Here is a 26,616-nt window from a genome sequence, read left to right as displayed (position 1 = left end):
CCATAGTGGATCTAACATAATAGTGAGAGTCCAGTCCATAGTGGATCTAACATAATAGTGAGTGTCTAGTCCATAGTGGATCTAACAAAATAGTGTGAAAGTCCAGTCCATAGTGGGTCTAACATAATAGTGAGAGTCTAGTCCATAGTGGATCTAACATAATAGTGAGAGTCAAGTCCAAAGTGGATCTAACATAATAGTGAGAGTCTAGTCCATAGTGGATCTAACATAATAGTGACAGTCTAGTCCATAGTGGATCTAACATAATAGTGTGAGAGTCCAGTCCATAGTGGATCTAACATAATAGTGTGAGTCTAGTCCATAGTGGATCTAACATAATAGTGAGAGTCCAGTCCATAGTGGATCTAACATAATAGTGAGAGTCCAGTCCATAGTGGATCTAACATAATAGTGTGAGAGTACAGTCAATAATGGATCTAACATAGTAGTGAGAGTCCAGTCCATAGTGGATCTAACATAATATTGTGAGAGTCCAGTCCATAGTGGATCTAACATAATAGTGTGAAAGTCCAGTCCATAGTGGATCTAACATAATAGTGTGAGAGTCCAGTCCATAGTGGATCTAACATAATAGTGGTAGTCCAGTCCATAGTGGATCTAACATAATAGTGTGAGAGTCCAGTCCATAGTGGATCTAGCATAATATTGTGAGAGTCTAGTCCATAGTGGATCTAACATAATAGTGGGAGTCCAGTCAATAGTGGATCTAACATAACAGTGTGAGAGTCCAGTCCATAGTGGATCTAACATAATAGTGTGAGAGTCCAGTCCATAGTGGATCTAACATAATAGTGAGAGTCCAGTCCATAGTGGATCTAACATAATAGTGAGAGTCCAGTCCATAGTGGATCTAACATAATATTGTGAGAGTCCAGTCCATAGTGGATCTAACATTATAGTGAGAGTCTAGTCCATAGTGGATCTAACATAATAGTGAGAGTCTAGTCCATAGTGGAGCTAACATAATATTGTGAGAGTCCAGTCCATAGTGGATCTAACATAATAGTGGGAGTCCAGTCCATAGTGGATCTAACATAATAGTGTGAGTCCAGTCCATAGTGGATCTAACATAACAGTGTGAGAGTCCAGTCCATAGTGGATCTAACATAATAGTGTGAGAGTCCAGTCCATAGTGAATCTAACATAATAGTGAGAGTCCAGTCCATAGTGGATCTAACATAATAGTGAGAGTCCAGTCCATAGTGGATCTAACATAATAGTGAGTGTCTAGTCCATAGTGGATCTAACATAATAGTGTGAGAGTCCAGTCCATAGTGGATCTAACATAATAGTGTGAGAGTCCAGTCCATAGTGGATCTAGCATAATATTGTGAGAGTCTAGTCCATAGTGGATCTAACATAATAGTGAGAGTCCAGTCCATAGTGGATCTAACATAATAGTGAGAGTCTAGTCCATAGTGGATCTAACATAATTGTGAGTGTCTAGTCCATAGTGGATCTAACATAATAGTGAGTGTCTAGTCCATAGTGGATCTAACATAATAGTGTGAAAGTCCAGTCCATAGTGGATCTAACATAATAGTGTGAAAGTCCAGTCCATAGTGGATCTAACATAATAGTGTGAGAGTCCAGTCCATAGTGGATCTAGCATAATATTGTGAGAGTCTAGTCCATAGTGGATCTAACATAATAGTGGGAGTCCAGTCCATAGTGGATCTAACATAATAGTGTGAGAGTCCAGTCCATAGTGGATCTAACATAATAGTGAGAGTCCAGTCCATAGTGGATCTAACATAATAGTGAGAGTCCAGTCCATAGTGGATCTAACATAATAGTGTGAGAGTCCAGTCCATAGTGGATCTAACATAATAGTGTGAGAGTCCAGTCCATAGTGGATCTAACATTATAGTGAGAGTCCAGTCCATAGTGGATCTAACATAATAGTGTGAGAGTCCAGTCCATAGTGGATCTAACATTATAGTGAGAGTCCAGTCCATAGTGGATCTAACATAATAGTGTGAGTCTAGTCCATAGTGGATCTAACATAATAGTGACAGTCTAGTCCATAGTGGATCTAACATAATAGTGTGAGAGTCCAGTCCATAGTGGATCTAACATAATAGTGTGAGTCTAGTCCATAGTGGATCTAACATAATAGTGAGAGTCCAGTCCATAGTGGATCTAACATAATAGTGAGAGTCCAGTCCATAGTGGATCTAACATAATAGTGAGAGTCCAGTCCATAGTGGATCTAACATAATAGTGAGAGTCCAGTCCATAGTGGATCTAACATAATAGTGAGAGTCTAGTCCATAGTGGATCTAACATAATAGTGAGAGTACAGTCCATAGTGGATCTAACATAATAGTGAGAGTCCAGTCCATAGTGGATCTAACATAATAGTGTGAGAGTCCAGTCCATAGTGGATCTAACATAATAGTGAGAGTCTAGTCCATAGTGGATCTAACATAATATTGTGAGAGTCTAGTCCATAGTGGATCTAACATAATAGTGGGAGTCCAGTCCATAGTGGATCTAACATAATAGTGAGAGTCTAGTCCATAGTGGATCCAACATAATAGTGGGAGTCCAGTCCATAGTGGATCTAACATAATAGTGAGAGTCTAGTCCATAGTGGATCTAACATAATAGTGAGTGTCTAGTCCATAGTGGATCTCACATAATATTGTGAGAGTCTAGTCCATAGTGGATCTAACATAATAGTGTGAGAGTCCAGTCCATAGTGGATCTAACATAATAGTGAGAGTCCAGTCCATAGTGGATCTAACATAATAGTGTGAGAGTCCAGTCCATAGTGGATCTAGCATAATATTGTGAGAGTCTAGTCCATAGTGGATCTAACATAATAGTGAGAGTCTAGTCCATAGTGGATCTCACATAATATTGTGAGAGTCTAGTCCATAGTGGATCTAACATAATAGTGGGAGTCCAGTCCATAGTGGATCTAACATAATAGTGTGAGAGTCCAGTCCATAGTGGATCTAACATAATAGTGAGAGTCCAGTCCATAGTGGATCTAACATAATAGGGAGAGTCCAGTCCATAGTGGATCTAACATAATAGTGAGAGTCCAGTCCATAGTGGATCTAACATAATAGTGAGAGTCTAGTCCATAGTGGATCTAACATAATAGTGAGAGTACAGTCCATAGTGGATCTAACATAATAGTGAGAGTCCAGTCCATAGTGGATCTAACATAATAGTGTGAGAGTCCAGTCCATAGTGGATCTAGCATAATATTGTGAGAGTCTAGTCCATAGTGGATCTAACATAATAGTGTGAGTCCAGTCCATAGTGGATCTAACATAATAGTGTGAGAGTCCAGTCCATAGTGGATCTAACATAATAGTGAGAGTCCAGTCCATAGTGGATCTAACATAATAGTGAGAGTCCAGTCCATAGTGGATCTAACATAATAGTGAGAGTCCAGTCCATAGTGGATCTAACATAATAGTGAGAGTCTAGTCCATAGTGGATCTAACATAATAGTGAGAGTACAGTCCATAGTGGATCTAACATAATAGTGAGAGTCCAGTCCATAGTGGATCTAACATAATAGTGTGAGAGTCCAGTCCATAGTGGATCTAACATAATAGTGAGAGTCTAGTCCATAGTGGATCTAACATAATATTGTGAGAGTCTAGTCCATAGTGGATCTAACATAATAGTGGGAGTCCAGTCCATAGTGGATCTAACATAATAGTGAGAGTCTAGTCCATAGTGGATCCAACATAATAGTGGGAGTCCAGTCCATAGTGGATCTAACATAATAGTGAGAGTCTAGTCCATAGTGGATCTAACATAATAGTGAGTGTCTAGTCCATAGTGGATCTCACATAATATTGTGAGAGTCTAGTCCATAGTGGATCTAACATAATAGTGTGAGAGTCCAGTCCATAGTGGATCTAACATAATAGTGAGAGTCCAGTCCATAGTGGATCTAACATAATAGTGTGAGAGTCCAGTCCATAGTGGATCTAGCATAATATTGTGAGAGTCTAGTCCATAGTGGATCTAACATAATAGTGAGAGTCTAGTCCATAGTGGATCTCACATAATATTGTGAGAGTCTAGTCCATAGTGGATCTAACATAATAGTGGGAGTCCAGTCCATAGTGGATCTAACATAATAGTGTGAGAGTCCAGTCCATAGTGGATCTAACATAATAGTGAGAGTCCAGTCCATAGTGGATCTAACATAATAGGGAGAGTCCAGTCCATAGTGGATCTAACATAATAGTGAGAGTCCAGTCCATAGTGGATCTAACATAATAGTGAGAGTCTAGTCCATAGTGGATCTAACATAATAGTGAGAGTACAGTCCATAGTGGATCTAACATAATAGTGAGAGTCCAGTCCATAGTGGATCTAACATAATAGTGTGAGAGTCCAGTCCATAGTGGATCTAGCATAATATTGTGAGAGTCTAGTCCATAGTGGATCTAACATAATAGTGGGAGTCCAGTCCATAGTGGATCTAACATAATAGTGTGAGAGTCCAGTCCATAGTGGATCTAACATAATAGTGAGAGTCCAGTCCATAGTGGATCTAACATAATAGTGAGAGTCCAGTCCATAGTGGATCTAACATAATAGTGTGAGAGTCCAGTCCATAGTGGATCTAACATAATAGTGTGAGAGTCCAGTCCATAGTGGATCTAACATTATAGTGAGAGTCCAGTCCATAGTAGATCTAACATAATAGTGTGAGAGTCCAGTCCATAGTGGATCTAACATTATAGTGAGAGTCCAGTCCATAGTGGATCTAACATAATAGTGTGAGTCTAGTCCATAGTGGATCTAACATAATAGTGACAGTCTAGTCCATAGTGGATCTAACATAATAGTGTGAGAGTCCAGTCCATAGTGGATCTAACATAATAGTGTGAGTCTAGTCCATAGTGGATCTAACATAATAGTGAGAGTCCAGTCCATAGTGGATCTAACATAATAGTGAGAGTCCAGTCCATAGTGGATCTAACATAATAGTGAGAGTCCAGTCCATAGTGGATCTAACATAATAGTGAGAGTCCAGTCCATAGTGGATCTAACATAATAGTGAGAGTCTAGTCCATAGTGGATCTAACATAATAGTGAGAGTACAGTCCATAGTGGATCTAACATAATAGTGAGAGTCCAGTCCATAGTGGATCTAACATAATAGTGTGAGAGTCCAGTCCATAGTGGATCTAACATAATAGTGAGAGTCTAGTCCATAGTGGATCTAACATAATATTGTGAGAGTCTAGTCCATAGTGGATCTAACATAATAGTGGGAGTCCAGTCCATAGTGGATCTAACATAATAGTGAGAGTCTAGTCCATAGTGGATCCAACATAATAGTGGGAGTCCAGTCCATAGTGGATCTAACATAATAGTGAGAGTCTAGTCCATAGTGGATCTAACATAATAGTGAGTGTCTAGTCCATAGTGGATCTCACATAATATTGTGAGAGTCTAGTCCATAGTGGATCTAACATAATAGTGTGAGAGTCCAGTCCATAGTGGATCTAACATAATAGTGAGAGTCCAGTCCATAGTGGATCTAACATAATAGTGTGAGAGTCCAGTCCATAGTGGATCTAGCATAATATTGTGAGAGTCTAGTCCATAGTGGATCTAACATAATAGTGAGAGTCTAGTCCATAGTGGATCTCACATAATATTGTGAGAGTCTAGTCCATAGTGGATCTAACATAATAGTGGGAGTCCAGTCCATAGTGGATCTAACATAATAGTGTGAGAGTCCAGTCCATAGTGGATCTAACATAATAGTGAGAGTCCAGTCCATAGTGGATCTAACATAATAGGGAGAGTCCAGTCCATAGTGGATCTAACATAATAGTGAGAGTCCAGTCCATAGTGGATCTAACATAATAGTGAGAGTCTAGTCCATAGTGGATCTAACATAATAGTGAGAGTACAGTCCATAGTGGATCTAACATAATAGTGAGAGTCCAGTCCATAGTGGATCTAACATAATAGTGTGAGAGTCCAGTCCATAGTGGATCTAACATAATAGTGTGAGAGTCCAGTCCATAGTGGATCTAACATAATATTGTGAGAGTCCAGTCCATAGTGGATCTAACATAATAGTGTGAGAGTCCAGTCCATAGTGGATCTAACATAATAGTGTGAGAGTCCAGTCCATAGTGGATCTAACATAATAGTGTGAGAGTCCAGTCCATAATGGATCTAACATAATAGTGTGAGAGTCCAGTCCATAGTGGATCTAGCATAATAGTGGGAGTCCAGTCCATAGTGGATCTAACATAATAGTGTGAGAGTCAAGTCCATAGTGGATCTAACATAATAGTGGGAGTCCAGTCCATAGTGGATCTAACATAATAGTGTGAGAGTCAAGTCCATAGTGGATCTAACATAATAGTGGGAGTCCAGTCCATAGTGGATCTAACATAATAGTGTGAGAGTCCAGTCCATAGTGGATCTAACATAATAGTGTGAGAGTCCAGTCCATAGTGGATCTAGCATAATAGTGGGAGTCCAGTCCATAGTGGATCTAACATAATAGTGAGAGTCCAGTCCATAGTGGATCTAGCATAATATTGTGGGAGTCCAGTCCATAGTGGATCTAACATAATAGTGTGAGAGTCCAGTCCATAGTGGATCTAACATAATAGTGTGAGAGTCCAGTCCATAGTGGATCTAAAATAATAATGTGAGAGTCCAGTCCATAGTGGATCTAACATAATAGTGGGAGTCCAGTCCATAGTGGATCTAACATAATAGTGTGTGAATGTGAGTGTGAATGTTGTATGTCTGTGTTGGCCCTGCGATGAGGTGGCGACTTGTCCAGGGTGTACCCCGCCTTCCGCCCGAATGCAGCTGAGATAGGCTCCAGCACCAATGTACCCTAAGATTTTGTTAAAATAAAGGCAAAAATGCACTTTTTTTGTGGTCCCCTTTAATTTTGCAAAGTACCGAAATAATTTTGGTACCGGTACCAAAATCTTGGACAACACTACTCCAAACACTTCATCAGCTCCCTCGCTGCCTTTCAGCTGCACCTGTTCACCCTCAAGCCCCTCCTCCTCGGCTGGTTCACGCCCCCTTTTCCCGTGCCTCGGGTTCCGCCGCGTGCACCTCTTCCACCCTCCCGTCCCCGAGTCCTTTCCGTCTTTTTTTTTTTTTTTGTGTGTGTATTTGGAGAGACCCTGGCCGCTCGCCAGCTCTCCCCCCCCCCCCCCCCCTTTTTTTTTTTCATGAGTGATGACATCATGAGCTGCCGGCAGGCCTGGGTGTTCTGCCAGTGTTCCGAAGCGTGTGTGATGGCTCGCTCGCAGATGTGTGTCCAGGAACACACTGTACCCAAATGCAGACTTAATCAGACCTGACTGCTCTCCCAGCTACTTTATCCAAAATAGAGAACGAGGCGCAGGGAGGGAGGGAGGGGGGGGGGGGGGAATCAAGTCGGTAAAAATGCAACTTTAAACACAAACCTCAGCTGGAAAATGTGTACAGACAAGACAAGAAGGGTATTGTTTAGGAGTGACATCCTGCTGACGGATGAGAGAGAATCTTTAAACTTTCCCTGAGTCGTCTCTTTTTGTTGTTTCCTCTAAACACACACACACATGCTTTGTTTCTCCCAAACCTTTAACCCTACTGGAGTTTTTGCATGCCGACCTGTAACGCTACATGAAAACAAACCACAAAAATTGAGGGGTTGGGGGGGGTGAATCTCATTTCTTTGTCGTCGTGTATTTCGGTATAGCAGCCTTAGATCCTTCTGGTTGCTAAGGAGCACGCGCTCCGCCGCTCTAATGGGCTGATTTGGTATTCAGCTCGATGCTGGCTCTTATTTTGGTATGCCAGACAAAGTGTTTTGATGGAGGACGATTGCAGTCGCGTCTGGAGACAGTTTGATGGTTTATGGATGAGAGCACACTCCGTGCCTTTGACTGCACAAGACAATGCACTATGTTCTCTTCTCCCCTTATCACACAATCACACACAACACAACACACGGCACTGGACGGCGTCACACAACATTAGGATCTACAGCGGCGCTATGGCTGTGTGACACTATTTGCGCTGTGCAACTAAATGATTCAAAAACAAACAAAAAAAAAAAAGTGTTTTTTTAGAAAATGAAAACAGATTGGAGCTTTTATTTTGTGGGCGTCTTTGTTGTGGCGGTGTAGCATGCAAGGACGGGAGTGTCAAAAGATGGAGCTAACTGTTTTAATGACATTCAGACTTTACGTACAGTCGCAATCAAAAGTTTGCATACACTTGGAAAGAAAGTAACGTCATGGCTTTTTTGTTTCATCTGACTATAGAACTTTCCCCCGGAAGGTCTTATCTTAAAGGGGAACATTATCACCAGACCTATGTAAGCGTCAATATATACCTTGATGTTGCAGAAAAAAGACCATATATTTTTTTAACCGATTTCCGAACTCTAAATGGGTGAATTTTGGCGAATTAAACGCCTTTCTAATATTCGCTCTCGGAGCGCTGTGACGTCACATCGGGAAGCAATCCGCCATTTTCTCAAACACATTACAAACACCGAGTCAAATCAGCTCTGTCCGCACAAACAAGGATAGCATCGTCTTGATTGCGAAAACGAAGCAGGTGCGGGGAATGTTCAAGGAAGACATGAAACTTCTTCAGGAAAATACCAACAAAACAGAAAAAAGCCACCAAAATAGGAGCACAAGACAAGAACTAAAACACTACACACAGGAAAACAGCAGAAAAGTCCAAATAAGTCAGGGCGTGATGTGACAGGTGGTGACAGTACACCTACTTTGAGACAAGAGCTATAGTGATGCATGCTTGGTTATGCTTTATAGTCACATCCAACAATTGCGACAACGACTTTTTACTGTCAACTGAGTTTAGTTTTTTAATCATTTCTGCTGGTGGTTGAAGGTTGAAAAACACTGGTCTATGCCATTTTCTGGTCCTAAATGCCTGTCAAAAGTGTACCAACTTGTCAGAATACCTACTCAGGCTTCTTCTGTCCAGGTGAGATGCATGATTCATGATCTAGCACAAACTTGCAGGGAGAAAGGAAGCGAGAGAACAGCAGACCACTCGATAAATAGTTTGTCTGCGTTAGCGCTTATAATAACAATATCACTAATACTTGGTTAAAGGGGAACATTATCACCAGACCTATGTAAGCGTCAATGAAGATTCTAGAGGGAACTCTCATTCAACCCTTTTTCGATTACGCATGCACCTCCTGGTCCATCCATCCATCCATTTTCTACCGCTTATTCCCTTTGGGGTCGCGGGGGGCGCTGGAGCCTATCTCAGCTACAATCGGGCGGAAGGCGGGGTACACCCTAGACAAGTCGCCACCTCATCGCAGGGCCCACCTCATCGCACCTCCTGGTCCAAAACCCTCAAATCAAGACTCCAAACATCCCAGAACAAGCTAGTCAGGTTACTTCTAGACCTCCACCCCAGATCACACCTCACTCCTACCCACTTCTCCAAAGTGGGCTGGCTCAGGGTGGAGGACGGAGTAAAACAACTTGCACTGAGCCTAGTCTATAAAATCCGCTACACCTCCCTGATACCGAAGTACATGTCAAACTACTTCCAGAATGTAAATGACCGCCATAACCACAACACCAGGGGGAGCTCCACTAACCACGTTAAACCCAGATTCCGATCTAACAAAGGTCTTAAAGGGGAACATTATCACCAGACCTATGTAAGCGTCAATGAAGATTCTAGAGGGAACTCTCATTCAACCCTTTTTCGATTACGCATGCACCTCCTGGTCCAAAACCCTCAAATCAAGACTCCAAACATCCCAGAACAAGCTAGTCAGGTTACTTCTAGACCTCCACCCCAGATCACACCTCACTCCTACCCACTTCTCCAAAGTGGGCTGGCTCAGGGTGGAGGACGGAGTAAAACAACTTGCACTGAGCCTAGTCTATAAAATCCGCTACACCTCCCTGATACCGAAGTACATGTCAAACTACTTCCAGAATGTAAATGACCGCCATAACCACAACACCAGGGGGAGCTCCACTAACCACGTCAAACCCAGATTCAGATCTAACAAAGGTCTTAAAGGGGAACATTATCACCAGACCTATGTAAGCGTCAATATATACCTTGATGTTGCAGAAAAAAGACCATATATTTTTTTAACCGATTTCCGAACTCTAAATGGGTGAATTTTAGCGAATTAAACGCCTTTCTAATATTCGCTCTCGGAGCGATGACGTCACAACGTGGCGTCACATCGGGAAGCAATCCGCCATTTTCTCAAACACCGAGTCAAATCAGGTCTGTTATTTTCCGTTTTTTCGACTGTTTTCCGTACCTTGGAGACATCATGCCTCGTCGGTGTGTTGTCGGAGGGTGTAACAACACGAACAGGGACGGATTCAAGTTGCACCAGTGGCCCAAAGATGCCAAAGTGGCAAGAAATTGGACGTTTGTTCCGCACACTTTACCGACGAAAGCTATGCTACGACAGAGATGGCAAGAATGTGTGGATATCCTGCGACACTCAAAGCAGATGCATTTCCAACGATAAAGTCAAAGAAATCTGCCGCCAGACCCCCATTGAATCTGCCGGAGTGTGTGAGCAATTCAGGGACAAAGGCCCTCGGTAGCACGGCAAGCAATGGCGGCAGTTTGTTCCCGCAGACGAGCGAGCTAAACCCCCTGGATGTCTTGGCTCACACCGTCCCTTATGCCACCGAAGATGATCAAGAGAAGAATATCGACCCTAGCTTCCCTGGCCTGCTGACATGAGGGTATGTCTACAGAATATATTAATTGATGAAAATTGGGCTGTCTGCACTCTCAAAGTGCATGTTGTTGCCAAATGTATTTCATATGCTGTAAACCTAGTTCATAGTTGTTAGTTTCCTTTAATGCCAAACAAACACATACCAATCGTTGGTTAGAAGGCGATCGCCGAATTTGTCCTCGCTTTCTCCCGTGTCGCTGGCTGTCGTGTCGTTTTCGTCGGTTTCGCTTGCATACGGTTCAAACCGATATGTCTCAATAGCTTCAGTTTCTTCTTCAATTTCGTTTTCGCTACCTGCCTCCACACTACAACCATCCGTTTCAATACATGCGTAATCTGTTGAATCGCTTAAGCCGCTGAAATCCGAGTCTGAATCCGAGCTAATGTCGCTATAGCTTGCTGTTCTATGCGCCATGTTTGTTTGTGTTGGCATCACTATGTGATGTCACAGGAAAATGGACGGGTGTATATAATGATGGTTAAAATCAGGCACTTTGAAGCTTTTTTTTAGGGATATTGCGTGATGGGTAAAAATTTGGAAAAAAACTTCGAAAAATAAAATAAGCCACTGGGAACTGATTTGTAATGTTTTAACCATTCTGAAATTGTGATAATGTTCCCCTTTAACAAAAATTGAGCTGTTTGGCCACAATAACCAGCAATATGTTTGGAGGAGAAAAGGTGAGGCCTTTAATCCCAGGACCACCACACCTACCGTCAAGCATGGTGGTGGTAGTATTATGCTCTGGGCCTGTTTTGCTGCCAATGGACCTGGTGCTTTACAGAGAGTAAATGGGACAATGAAAAAGGAGGATTACCTCCAAATTCTTCAGGACAAGCTAAAATCATCAGCCCGGAGGTTGGGTCTTGGGCGCAGTTGGGTGTTCCAACAGGACAATGACCCCAAACACACGTCAAAAGTGGTAAAGGAATGGCTAAGTCAGGCTAGAATGAAGGTTTTAGAATGGCCTTCCCGAAGTCCTGACTTAAACGTGTGGACAATGCTGAAGAAACAAGTCCATGTCAGAAAACCAACACATTTAGCTGAACCGCCCCAATTTTGTCAAGAGGAGTGGTCAAAAATTCAAGCAGAAGCTTGTGGATGGCTACCAAAAGCGCCTTATTGCAGTGAAACTTGCCTACTCAGTGGCCTAGTGGTTAGAGTGTCCGCCCTGAGATCGGTCGGTTGTGAGTTCAAACCCCGTCCGAGTCATACCAAAGACGATAAAAATGGGACCCATTACCTCCCTGCTTGGAAGGGTTGGAATTGGGGGTTAAATCACCAAAATGATTCCCGAGCGTGGCCATCGCTGCTGCTCACTGCTCCCCTCACCTCCCAGGGGGTGAACAAGGGGATGGGTCAAATGCAGAGGACACATTTCACCACACCTAGTGTGTGTGTGACAATCATTGCTACTTTACCTTTAACAAGGGACATGTAAGCAAATATTAACATTGCTGTATGTATACTTTTGACCCAGCACATTTGCTCACATTTTCAGTAGACCCATAATAAATTTATAAAAGAAGCAAACTTCATGAATGTTGTTTGTGACCAACAAGTATGTGCTCCAATCACTCTATCACACAAAAATAAGAGTTGTAGAAATGATTGGAAACTCAAGACAGCCATGACATTATGTTCTTTACAAGTGTATGTAAACTTTTGATCGCGACTGTAAATCAATAACCGAGCAGCATCTCCTCATCTGTGGCTCACTAGTGCAACAACAAGGCCGGAAATGTGTCCCGTGAAAAACTCTCTAATAACTAAAGTTCCTTGGGTGAATAATGTCTACTCACTACACCGGTATGTTTTAGCGCTATCATGGCGCGTTTACTGACAGATATAAGTAAGAACTAGGGATGTCCGATAATATCGGACTGCCGATATTATCGGCCGATAAATGCTTTAAAATGTAATATCGGAAATGACCGGTATCGGTTTCAAATTTATCGGTATCTGTTTCAAAAAGTAAAATTCATGACTTTTTAAAACGCCGCTGTGTACACGGACGTATGGAGAAGTTCAGAGCGCCAATAAACCTTTAAAGGCACTGCCTTTGCGTGCCGGCACAATCACATAACATCTACGGCTTTTCACACACACAAGTGAATGCAAGTCATACTTGGTCAACAGCCATACAGGTCACACTGAGGGTGGCCGTATAAACAACTTTAACACTGTTACAAATATGCGCCACACTGTGAACCCACACCAAACAAGAATGACAAACACATTTCGGGAGAACATCCGCACCGTAACACAACATAAACACAACAGAACAAATACCCAGAACCCCTTGCAGCACTAACTCTTCCAGGATGCTACAATATACACCCCCGCTACCCCCTAAATCCCCCCGCCTAAACCCCGCCCCCCCCCAACCCCGCCCACCTCAACCTCCTCATGGGAGAGCATGTCCCGAGCATGTCCCGAATTCCAAGCTGCTGTTTTGAGGCACGTTAAAAAAAACAATGCACTTTGTGACTTCAATAATAAATATGGCAGTGCCATGTTGCCACTTTTTTCCATAACTTGAGTTGATTTATTTTGGAAAACCTTGTTACATTGTTTAATGCATCCAGCGGGGCATCACAACAAAATTAGGCATAATAATGCAGTGTTTCCCACAGGACAGGCATCTATTTGTGGTGGTGTGGTCAGGGGGTGTCGGCAGCAGCGGCGATGACAAAGAAGAACGCGGAGTTGGAATATAATTACAACATTTTATGTACATATTTATACACAGATTTGAACAATTAGTGATTCACTGAAATATATTTATTAATTGTGGTTCTTACAAAAAATATATCTTATAAAATATAAACGCTAAAATGTCTCTTAAAGCTCTGCCCCTTTAATTAGTGAATACTAAATAATTTAAATTTAGCCTACTACTACAACCATATTATTTACCAGCAACATGAAGTGAAACAGAGGCAGAGGTGTCCTGCCACAGTCAGTCAACCTCCTCCTCCTCCTCCTCCTCCTGCTGCTGCTGAACAGGTCGCACCTGTGGTCCGGACTGTAGGCCTACCTCCTCTCCAAGTCGAGCCCTTTTCGGCCGTTGAAAATATTTTTCTGTACTCATCTGTGTGAAGGAGTGAACATCCAACATTAGAATTTATTACTAACGAGCAGAAGCGCTCTATGTACAGTGCCGTCCAACCTTAAGCGGCAGCAGCTCAACACATGCAGGGTTCAACGTTAAGCTTTTTTTCTACTTGCCCGACTTCTCAAATCTACTTGCCCCAATATTTTTACTTGTCCTGCCTAGGTTTTTTTATGGCTGTGTAGTGCTCATGGCTTATATCTTACTAAAATTCTTCCCGTTGACTATTTACAACACTACACAGTATTTATTATTATTATCCATCCATCCATCCATTTTCTACCGCTTATTCCCTTTGGGGTCGCGGGGGGCGCTGGAGCCTATCTCAGCCACAATCGGGCGGAAGGCGGTGTACACCCTGGACAAGTCGCCACCTCATCGCAGGGCCAACACAGATAGACAGACAACATTCACACTCACATCCACACACTAGGGCCAATTTAGTGTTGCCAATCAACCTATCCCCAGGTGCATGTCTTTGGAGGTGGGAGGAAGCCGGAGTACCCGGAGGGAACCCACGCAGTCACGGGGAGGACATGCAAACTCCACACAGAAAGATCCCGAGCCCGGGATTGAACCCCAGACTACTCAGGACCTTCGTATTGTGAGGCAGATGCACTAACCCCTCTGCCACCGTGTTAATATTATTATTATTATTATTATTATTATTATTATTATTATCTATAATTACATTTAAATGGCATTGCATACATGTAAAATTAAATGCTATTTCACATTATTTGACCAGTAGCAGTTACACTCATCTGAACAGGTCAGCCACCTGTTTAAAGCCCGATCACAGTTGAAATCTTGAAATGAAGGGCCTTTAATGGCCAAAACATTAACCTGGACAACATTTTAACAGCTGGTTGGCTCGGATTTTATTCTTTTCATTGCATTCACGTGCTGCAGTGGGCAATTTAGCTTCAGTCCACGTGTGTTTATTGACAACAGGGTTATAACCTGGACACGTTAGCTCGTCGGTATGAAAACACGTGACTGTTACTACGTGCGTCTGCCCCGGCCCCCGAGTCAAACAGCGGCGGTGTTAATGAAGCAGCGTCAGGCTGCTCACCGTCAGTGAAACGCTCGGTGAAATCGCGGATTAACGTTAAATATATGACGAGCCGCGAGCGATCCAGCTATAACCTATCTACCTATAACTTATATTACCCTCGTATTTTGATCCCGTCCGTCCGTCCGTCCCTCTTCTTCTTCTTCTTCTGGCCCACCAGGTGAATTAAGTACTATTGGCGGAGTTACAATGCATAGTAGGCTACCGCCACCTACTGCACCGGAGTTGTAACTACAAGCAACATTCACAGACAGTCCCATTGCTTTTATGAGCGGTCGAGCGAGTCAAAAGCCGAAAAATCCATTTGTGGCGGACGTAATTCTTTCGTGGCGGCCCGCCACAAATAAATGAATGTGTGGGAAACACTGGACCACGGCGTCGGCACGGACCACAAAGGTTGAAAGCGCGCGCACATTTTCAGGACTTATGCAGATGCCAAATACAGATCAGCAGGTACCAGAAGGTAAGAATATTATGCTTTTGCATAATATTGCGACACCAAACGCCAGCTAATATGTCTTACCTTATACACACACCATAATACTACTCGTATGTTGGAGCACAGTACAATCCATCAAGTCTGCCTGTGCATGGAGGCATGGTGAGAGTTGAGAGAGGACCACATTTAGGCTGCGGCGCTCAAAGTTCCCAAAGCTTGTGGGTGTTTTAATGAGTCATTTTAACTTCATTTAAAGCCAGCTGAGCAGAAAATAGATCAGTGAATGAGCCCTGGGCCAGTATGGATCTGCGACCGATTTACATCTCTGTGAGAGCCGACCCACATCCAGACAGCTGTGCGTGTGTGTGTGTGTGTGTGCAGGTGTGAGGTGAGTGCACGGCACGGATTGAGCGTTTCTTGCGAGCCGTACGTGCACGTCGCAACAGACAAGGGCATTCCAAAGGTGAACTGGGAAGTGTCGTTGCGTCGCGTGCGACGGGATACGGGGGCTGTCGACTCTGAAGTGAATTCTCATTTATTTATTTTTCGTATAAAAAGTGACTGTGCCGCGGGCGCTAAGCGTCTGCTGTAGAGAGAACACCCAGTCCTTCTGTGGCCTCTCAGGCAGACAGTCTACTCACTGTTCAGAGGCTGATAACAGGGCATGGTAAATAAAACTCTTCAGCTTGGCTCGTTCTGTGGGGAAGAAGGGCCGTTGCACCCTGTCTGCTGCTGCTTTTGTTTGTCTGACTCGTGTTCCTGTGGTGGCTTCCTCCGTTCCTTTGCACCTGACCAGGACCAAGTAGCCCTCCCTCCTCTCAGGCTGTGTCTACACTAAGCCGGATAACCCCTTAAACCAGGGGTGTCGAACTCAAATACAGAGCGGGCCAAAATTTAAAACTGAAGGTTGAACAAATTAACCTTTTAATAGGGACCCAAACAAGTTTTGCATTAAATATTGAACAAGCAAGGCTTATATAACTTTATAGTGACATGCAAAATAGAGTTTCAAATAATAATAATAAGAATAATAATTAAAAAATATCAATGGCATATCAAATAAAATGTAAATAAAAAGGTAATGCCTCTTTTCCATTTGCAGCCTTCTGAGGTAAATATGAAATTAATAATACATTTGAAAATAGAATAACAATAATGAACGAATCAAACATTCAAGCCTTGAATTAGCAAGAGAAAGTGAATAAAACGTTAAAGGCCTACTGAAATGCGATTTTCTTATTTAAACGGGGATAGCAGGTCCATTCTATGTGTCATACTTGACCATTTCGCGATATTGCCATATTTTTGCTGAAAGGATTTAGTAGAGAACATCGACGATAAAGTTCACAACTTTTGGTCGCTGATAAAAAAAGCCTTGCCTGTACCGGAAGTAGCGGACGATATGCACGTGACGTCACAGGTTGTGGAGCTCCTCACATCTGCACATTGTTTACAATCATGGCCACCAGCAGCAAGAGCGATTCGGACCGAGAAAGCGGCGATTTCCCCATTAATTTGAGCGAGGATGAAAGATTCGTGGATGAGGAAAGTGAGAGTGAAGGACTAGAGGGCAGTGGGAGCGATTCAGATAGGGAAGATGCTGTGAGAGGCGGGTGGGACCTGATATTCAGCTGGGAATGACTAAAACAGTAAATAAACACAAGACATATATATACTCTATTAGCCACAACACAACCAGGCTTATATGTAATATGCCACAAATTAATCCCGCATAACAAACACCTCCCCCCTCCCGTCCATATAACCCGCCAATACAACTCAAACACCTGCACAACACACTCAATCCCACAGCCCAAAGTACCGTTCACCTCCCCAAAGTTCATACAGCACATATATTTCCCCAAAGTCCCCAAAGTTACGTACGTGACATGCACATAGCGGCACGCACGTACGGGCAAGCGATCAAATGTTTGGAAGCCGCAGCTGCATGCGTACTCACGGTACCGCGTCTGCGCATCTAACTCAAAGTCCTCCTGGTTAGAGTCTCTGTTGTCCCAGTTCTCCACAGGCCAATAGTAAAGCTTGACTGTCATCTTCCGGGAATGTAAACAATGAAACACTGGCTGTGTTTGTGTTGTTGCTGGAGCCGCCCGCAATACACCGCTTCCCACCTACAGCTTTCTTCTTTGCTGTCTCCATTGTTCATTGAACAAATTGCAAAAGATTCACCAACACAGATGTCCAGAATACTGTGGAATTTTGCGATGAAAACAGACAACTTAATAGCTGGCCACCATGCTGTCCCAAAATGTCCTCTACAATCCGTGACGTCACGTGCCGGCGTCATCATACCGAGACGTTTTCAGCAGGATATTTCGCACAAAATTTAAAATTGCACTTCAGTAAGCTAACCCGGCCATATTGGCATGTGTTGCAATGTTAAGATTTCATCATTGATATATAAACTATCAGACTGCGTGGTCGGTAGTAGTGGGTTTCAGTAGGCCTTTAATTATTGCTCAGTTTGCTACACTGATTTGCTTTAACACTGAATATGGAACAAGCAACGCTTATATAACCTAATAGTGCAAAATCAACTTTCAAAAAACAAACAAAAAAACATCAATGGTATATTAAATACAATTTAAATAAAAAATTGAATGCCTCTTTTCTCTTTGCAGCCTTCTGAGGTAAATATCAACATTAACTTGGTGGGGGGAGGCAGGGTTTGGTGGTAGCGGGGGGTGTGTATTGTAGCATCCCGGAAGAGCTAGTGCTGCAAGGGGTTCTGGGTATTTGTTCTGTTGTGTTTATGTTGTGTTACGGTGCGGATGTTCTCCCGAAATGTGTTTGTCATTCTTGTTTGGTGTGGGTTCACAGTGTGGCGCATATTTGTAACAGTGTTAAAGTTGTTTATACGGCCACCCTTAGAATGCTAGGCATTCACACACAAGTGAATGCCTGGCATTCACTTGTGTGTGTGTGTGTGAAAAGTCGTAGGTATTATGTGATTGGGCCGGCACACAAAGGCAGTGCCTTTAAGGCTTATTGGCGCTCTGTACTTCTCCCTACGTCCGTGTACCACGCCGTACAGCGGCGTTTTAAAAAGTCATAATTTTTACTTTTTGAAACTGATACCGATAATTTCCGATATTACATTTTAAAGCATTTATCGGCCGATAATATCGGTATTCCGATATTATCGGACATCTCTAGAAATCACACATGAATACCTTAAGAGAAAGCGATTGCAGTTATTTGGGATACAACACTTCTCAGACGGCAAGAGAACTTTCCAATGTCCGGGTCAGCTGTGATTCGACTTACCGAAAAGTTTCGTCCTTTTGTCGAAGGACAGACAACGAGAATGCGGGCTCCCGTGGATGTGATAAAAAAAGGTAGCTTTCTGATTTGTATTACCTGGCCGCCGAGGGAAGACTATGGAAAACAGCGAATGCTTTTGGACTGGCAAAGCAGACTGTATCAGTTATTGTCCGCCATGTATGTCGCAGACTCAACGTCTAGGTCCAGAGTATATAAAGTCACCAAAAACTAATGGAAAATGAAGGTTATCCGCTCGGGATGGTCTCCTGCTGGCCCCACTATGGACTGGACTCTCACTAATATGTTAGATCCACTATGGACTGGACTCACACTATTATGTTAGATCCACTATGGACTGGACTCTCACTATTATGTTAGATCCACTATGGACTGGACTCTCACTATTATGTTAGATCCACTATGGACTGGACTCTCACATTATTATGCTAGATCCACTATGGACTGGACTCTCACAATATGATGTTAGATCCACTATGGACTGGACTCTCACTATTATGTTAGATCCACTACGGACTGGACTCTCACATTATTATGCTAGATCCACTATGGACTGGACTCTCACTATTATGTTAGATCCACTATGGACTGGACTCTCACATTATTATGCTAGATCCACTATGGACTGGACTCTCACACTATTATGCTAGATCCACTATGGACTGGACTCTCACAATATTATGCTAGATCCACTATGGACTGGACTCTCACAATATTATGGTAGATCTACTATGGACTGGACTCTCACATTATTATGTTAGATCCACTGTGGACTGGACTCTCACTATTATGTTAGATCCACTACGGACTGGACTCTCACATTATTATGCTAGATCCACTATGGACTGGACTCTCACACTATTATGTTAGATCCACTATGGACTGGACTCTCACACTATTATGCTAGATCCACTATGGACTGGACTCTCACAATATTATGGTAGATCCACTATGGACTTGACTCTCACTATTATGTTAGATCCACTATGGACTGGACTCTCACATTATTATGCCAGATCCACTATGGACTGGACTCTCACAATATTATGTTAGATCCACTATGGATTGGACTCTCACTATTATTTTAGATCCTTTATGGGCTGGACCCTCACTATTATGTTAGATCCACATGATGATTGATGATTGACCAGATATCTAGATCCCTAGATTGATTGATGTCTATTAAAGATTTGATTAATTTATGATGTCTCAGGTGTGATTCACTACAATAAGGCCCCACAGCCCATTGGATACCAGTTATTTGAAATACCACAACGCTGGATATTGTTCAGATAAGTTAAATTGAAGAACTTGCACACAAAGCAACACTGGAGGTGACTATGACGTGTGCATTTTCCGCGCATGCGTATTAGGTCGTGTTGCGCCGGCAGGCGGGGTCTTAAACAGTGGCATTGTTGTGTGTGGACACGGATAAGGTTAGGTGGGATTAACCCTGGATAACCTTATCCGTCTTAGTGTAAAGGGGGCCTAAATGCAAGATGAAGAATCTCTCTGACCACTACACCATCTTTTTTTTTTGTTTAAACATGTATCCGCAGCTCCTGCAGAGGCGCTGGTGTGTGATCAGTGTGGAGCGACCTTCTCCTCAGAGGAGGCTCTGGATGCCCACAGGCTAACGCACACAGGTATGTTACTCACACACACACACACACACACACACTGGTTATCATTTGGAATGGGGACTAAGTTTTTGATCATCACTTGTGGGGACCACCCTTTCTAAAGGTTGTGGAGGCATACAAAAAATGGTGTAAAATGTCCACTGCCCAGTTAGCTCATACACGTCTTTAAAGGCCTACTGAAATGCGATTTTCTTATTCAAACGGGGATAGCAGGTCCATTCTATGTGTCATACTTGATCATTTTGCGATATTGCCATATTTTTGCTGAAAGGATTTAGTAGAGAACATCGACGATAAAGTTCGCAACTTTTGGTCGCTGATAAAAAAGCCTTGCCTGTACCGGAAGTAGCAGACGAGTAGCGTGACGTCACAGGTTGTGGAGCTCCTCACATCCGCACATTGTTTACAATCATGGCCACCAGCAGCGAGAGCGATTCGGACCGAGAAAGCGACGATTTCCCCATTAATTTGAGCGAGGATGAAAGATTTGTGGATGAGGAAAGTGAGAGTGAAGGACTAGAGGGCAGTGGGAGCGATTCAGATAGGGAAGATGCTGTGAGAGGCGGGTGGGACCTGATATTCAGCTGGGAATGACTAAAACAGTAAATAAACACAAGACATATATAAACTCTATTAGCCACAACACAACCAGGCTTATATTTAATATGCCACAAATTAATCCCGCATAACAAACACCTCCCCCCTCCCGTCCACATAACCCGCCAATACAACTCAAACACCTGCACAACACACTCAATCCCACAGCCCAAAATACCGTTCACCTCCCCAAAGTTCATACAGCACATATATTTCCCCAAAGTTACGTACATAACATGCACATAGCGGCACGCACGTACGGGCAAGCGATCAAATGTTTGGAAGCGTACTCACGGTACCGTGTCTGCGCATCCAACTCAAAGTCCTCCTGGTAAGAGTCTCTGTTGTCCCAGTTCTCCACAGGCCAATGGTAAAGCTTGACTGTCATCTTCCGGGAATGTAAACAATGAAACACCGGCCGTGTTTGTGTTGCTGCAGTCGGCCGCAATACACCGCTTCCCACCTACAGCTTTCTTCTTTGCTGTCTCCATTGTTCATTGAACAAATTGCAAAAGATTTACCAACACAGATGTCCAGAATACTGTGGAATTTTGCGATGAAAACAGACGACTTAATAGCTGGCCACCATGCTGTCCCAAAATGTCCTCTACAATCCACGACGTTACGCGCTGACGTCATCATACCGAGACGTTTTCAGCAGGATATGTCGCGCAAAATTTAAAATTGCACTTTAGTAAACTAACCCGGCCGTATTGGCATGTGTTGCAATGTTAAGATTTCGTCATTGATGTATAAACTATCAGACTGCGTAATCGGTAGTAGTGGGTTTCAGTAGGCATTTAAATCTCTGGATTGATGAAGTAATGTGCTGATCATTCTTACTGGGGACCATGGGGAAAAGAGTTAATATGGTTCATGGGGACCACATTTAAATAATTTTGCATCATTCACACAAATTTGTACGTGACTACTGAGGAATGTCAAATGTCTCACACTCAAACTAACCAGTAAACATGTTTTATGGGCCAAAGCTTAAAAATCACTTAGGCATCTGACTATCATTTAAAAAGGTTTCCCTTTAGGGGACCTGTTTTTTTTGTCCCCATACCGTCAGAGGTCCCCTAAAGGTGACTGTGTAAACAGAGCGATGTCCCCATTAAGTAAGCATTGCCAGAACACACACACACACACACACTCCAGTTACCTCACAACTTTGGGACGTGGGGTTTGAAAGTGGCTCGTCATGCTGGCTGGGTTAAACTGTCCCTGGCATGGTGCTCCATAATTTATGCAGAGGGAGGTGGGAGGCCCTCTCACATATCACCCTCCATCGCCTTCAGTATCCAGACCCACCATGTGCTACGTTCACACAACACAACACTGGCATCACATGTGTTGCCCTTACTATTACAAACCCCGTTTCCATATGAGTTGGGAAATTGTGTTAGATGTAAATATAAACGGAATACAATGATTTGCAAATCCCTTTCAACCCATATTCAGTTGAATATGCTACAAAAACAACATATTTAAAGTTCAAACTGATAAACATTTTTTTTTTGCAAATAATCATTAACTTTAGAATTTGATGCCAGCAACACGTGACAAAGAAGTTGGGAAAGGTGGCAATAAATACTGATAAAGTTGAGGAATGCTCATCAAACACTTATTTGGAACATCCCACAGGTGAGCAGACAAATTGGGAACAGGTGGGTGCCATGATTGGGTATAAAAGTAGATTCCATGAAATGCTCAGTCATTCACAAACAAGGATGGGGCGAGGGTCACCACTTTGTCAACAAATGCGTGAGCAAATTGTTGAACAGTTTAAGAAAAACCTTTCTCAACCAGCTATTGCAAGGAATTTAGGGATTTCACCATCTACGGCCAGTAATATCATCAAAGGGTTCAGAGAATCTGGAGAAATCACTGCACGTAAGCAGCTAAGCCCGTGACCTTCGATCCCTCAGGCTGTACTGCATCAACAAGTGACATCAGTGTGTAAAGGATATCACCACATGGGCTCAGGAACACTTCAGAAACCCACTGTCAGTAACTACAGTTGGTCGCTACATCTGTAAGTGCAAGTTAAAACTCTCCTATGCAAGGCGAAAACCGTTTATCAACACCCAGAAACGCCGTCGGCTTCGCTGGGCCCGAGCTCATCTAAGATGGACTGATACAAAGTGGAAAAGTGTTCTGAGGTCTGACAAGTCCACATTTCAAATTGTTTTTGGAAACTGTGGACGTCGTGTCCTCCGGACCAAAGAGGAAAAGAACCATCCGGATTGTTATAGGCGCAAAGTTGAAAAGCTAGCACCTGTGATGGTATGGGGGTGTATTAGTGGCCAAGGCATGGGTAACTTACACATCTGTGAAGGCGCCATTAATGCTGAAAGGTACATACAGGTTTTGGAGCAACATATGTTGCCATCCAAGCAACGTTACCATGGACGCCCCTGCTTATTTCAGCAAGACAATGCCAAGCCACGTGTTACATCAACGTGGCTTCATAGTAAAAGAGTGCGGGTACTAGACTGGCCTGCCTGTAGTCCAAACCTGTCTCCAATTGAAAATGTGTGGCGCATTATGAAGCCTAAAATAGCACAACGGAGACCCCCGGACTGTTGAACAACTTAAGCTGTACATCAAGCAAGAATGGGAAATAATTCCACCTGAGAAGCTTAAAAAATGTGTCTCCTCAGTTCCCAAACCTTTACTGAGTGTTGTTAAAAGGAAAGGCCATGTAACACAGTGGTGAACATGCCCTTTCCCAACTACTTTGTCACGTGTTGCAGCCATGAAATTCTAAGTTAATTATTATTTGCAAAAAAAAACTAAACGTTTCTGAGTTTGAACATCAAATATCTTGTCTTTGTAGCATATTCAACTGAATATGTGTTGAAAAGGATTTGTAAATCACTGTATTCCGTTTATATTTACATCTCACACAATTTCCCAACTCATATGGAAACGGGGTTTGTACAATGTCAACAAGCATCATATGCACATTTTGCAATCAATTACGGCTACATACCTTACTGACTTGATGTCAAGCTGTACACGGACTACTCTTAAGCAGTGGTTCTCAAACTTGTTTCACTAGGTACCACCTCAGAAAACACCTGGCTCTCCAAGTACCACCATAATGACTCAACATTAAAATACAGCAGCATTGTAGGCCCAAGTATTCATTAAAAACAAGGCAGAGGTTTTATTTAACAAGTATATTTGACATGTTTAGCCACTGTAAAACCACACAGTTTGAACAGTAACACTGTGTTTGAATATTTAATTAGGCGATTATTTGGCGTACCACTAGATCAGGGGTAGGGAACCTACGGCTCTCGAGCCAGATGTGGCCCTTTTGATGCGTCTGGCTCTCAGATGAATCTTAGCTGACATTGCTTAAACTCGATAAGTAATGAATAATTCCGTGTTAAAAATATAAAACATTCTCAAGCATTTTAATCCATCCATTCGATTTTTACCGCACCTGTTTAATGGTGAGAAGTATTTCATTTATTATTAAAGCCGACAGTTGACTTTGGAATATTTAGGAGCGAGGAAATTTCAAGACTGGATTTGTTGCAGAGGTGGCATCCTGTGACAGTTACACGCTGGAAATCACTGAGAGCGGCCCATTCTTTCACAAATGTTTGTAGAAACAGTCTCCATGCCTAAGTGCTTGATTTTATACACCGGGCCAAGTGATTAGGACACCTGATTCTCATCATTTGGATGGGTGGACAAATACTTTTGGCAATATAGTGTACTTCACACAAAAGTCATGATTTATTCGTAATTGTTGGTCCAAAGCTAATCAGGATTTTGGCAAAAATGAGGGTAAAATGTTTATTTTTCACCGGCGGGGAGCGTTCCAGAGAGCCACTAAGGCCAATTTAGTGTTGCCAATCCCCAGGTGCATGTCTTTGGAGGTGGGAGGAAGCCGGAGTACCCGGAGGGAACCCACGCAGTCACGGGGAGAACATGCAAACTCCACACAGAAAGATCCCGAGCCTGGGATTGAGCTCAGGATCTTCGTATTGTGAGGCACATGCACTAACCCCTGCTGCCCCAAAATTATACTTTTACAAAATAAAAGCAGGTTTTATTGTAAGTCTATGAGCTGGAGTATACTTAAAACTATATTTAGACTTATTGTTTTGGTTTATTTTGTCAGGAAAACTAACGTCAGAAATACTCGATGGCATGCTTCCGGGGGACCAAAAAATGGCGCCTCCCGTTTCGTTGTCTATATTCTTTTTTTATACAGGACTCTGCTCAAACCGTGGTGCAGGCTCCATCTAGTGGTACGCCAGAGAATCACTTGATGAAAGTATAGTGTTTCCTAGCGGTAGAAAATGGATGGATTTATATGCAAACTAGTGTTGTAATTAGAGATGTCCAATAATGGCTTTTTTGCAGATATCCGATATTGTCCAACTCTTGATTACTGATTCCGATATCAACCGATACCGATATATACAGTGGTGGAATTAACACATTATTATGCCTCATTTTGTTGTGATGCCCCGCTGGATGCATTAAACAATGTAACAAGGTTTTCCAAAATAAATCAACTGAAGTTATGGAAAAAAGTGCCAACATGGCACTGCCATATTTATTATTGAAGTCACAAAGTGCATTATTTTTTTTAACATGCCTCAAAACAGCAGCTTGGAATTTGGGACATGCTTTCTTGGGTAGGGAGTAGCGGGGGGGTGTATATTGTAGCGTCCCGGAAGAGTTAGTGCTGCAAGGGGTTCTGGGTATTTGTTCTGTTGTGTTACGGTGCGGATGTTCTCCCGAAATGTGTTTGTCATTCTTGTTTGGTGTGGGTTCACAGTGTGGCGCATATTTGTAACAGTGTTAAAGTTGTTTATACAGCCACCCTCAGTTTGACCTGTATGGCTGTTGACCAAGTATGCTGGGCATTCACTTGTGTGTGTGAAAAGCCGTAGATATTACGTGACTGGGCCGACACGCAAAGGCAGTGCCTTTAAGGTTTATTGGCGCTCTGTACTTCTCCCTGCGTCCGTGTACACAGCGGCGTTTTAAAAAGTCATACATTTTACTTTTTGAAAGTGATACCGATAATTTCCAATATTACATTTTAAAGCATTTATCGGCCAATAATATCGGCAGCCCGATATTCTCTATCTTTGTTGTTTTTATTGTTGTTTTTATCCAATTTGATTTTATTGTTTTGATTTTGTACGGTGTCCTTGATTGCCCAGAAAGGCGCCTTATAAATCAAATGTACTATTATTATTATTATTATCCCTAGTTGTAACGATACCAATATTTTGGTACCGGTACTAAAATTATTTATGTACTTTTCGGTGCTTTTCAAAATAAAGGGGACCCAAAAAAAAGGCATTATTGGCTTTATTTTAACAAAAAAATCTTAGGGTACATTTAACATATGTTTATTATAGCAAGTTTGTCCTTAAATAAAATAGTGAACATACTAGACAACTTGTTTTAGTAGTAAGTAAACAAACAAAGGCTCCTAATTAGTCTGCTGACATATGCAGTAACATATTGTGTCTTTTATACACCTATTATTTTGTACACATTATTAAGGACAAGCGGTAGAAAATTAATTAATTATCTACTTGTTCATTTACTGTTAAAATCTGCTTACTTTCTCTTTCAACATGTTCTATCTACACTTCTGTTAAAATGTAATAATCACTTATTCTTCTGTTGTTTGATACTTT

At 42.5% G+C, this 26,616-nt stretch overlaps 1 protein-coding gene across 1 annotated transcript in view; it reads left to right on the top strand.

Moving 5' to 3' along the window:
• zbtb16b (zinc finger and BTB domain containing 16b) overlaps positions 1-26,616 on the top strand; it is a 142,949-nt gene that overhangs the window by 55,671 nt on the left and 60,662 nt on the right. The window contains exon 4 of the mRNA XM_061973174.1: positions 20,249-20,335. Coding sequence (XP_061829158.1) covers positions 20,249-20,335 — 87 coding nt within the window. The remainder of the gene's footprint in view (positions 1-20,248; positions 20,336-26,616) is intronic.

Source organism: Nerophis lumbriciformis, linkage group LG17, assembly GCF_033978685.3.
Source record: "Nerophis lumbriciformis linkage group LG17, RoL_Nlum_v2.1, whole genome shotgun sequence".
Lineage (NCBI taxonomy): Eukaryota > Metazoa > Chordata > Actinopteri > Syngnathiformes > Syngnathidae > Nerophis > Nerophis lumbriciformis.
The sequence above is the reverse complement of the archived record's forward strand: the minus strand, read 5'-3'. Positions and strand labels throughout refer to the sequence as shown.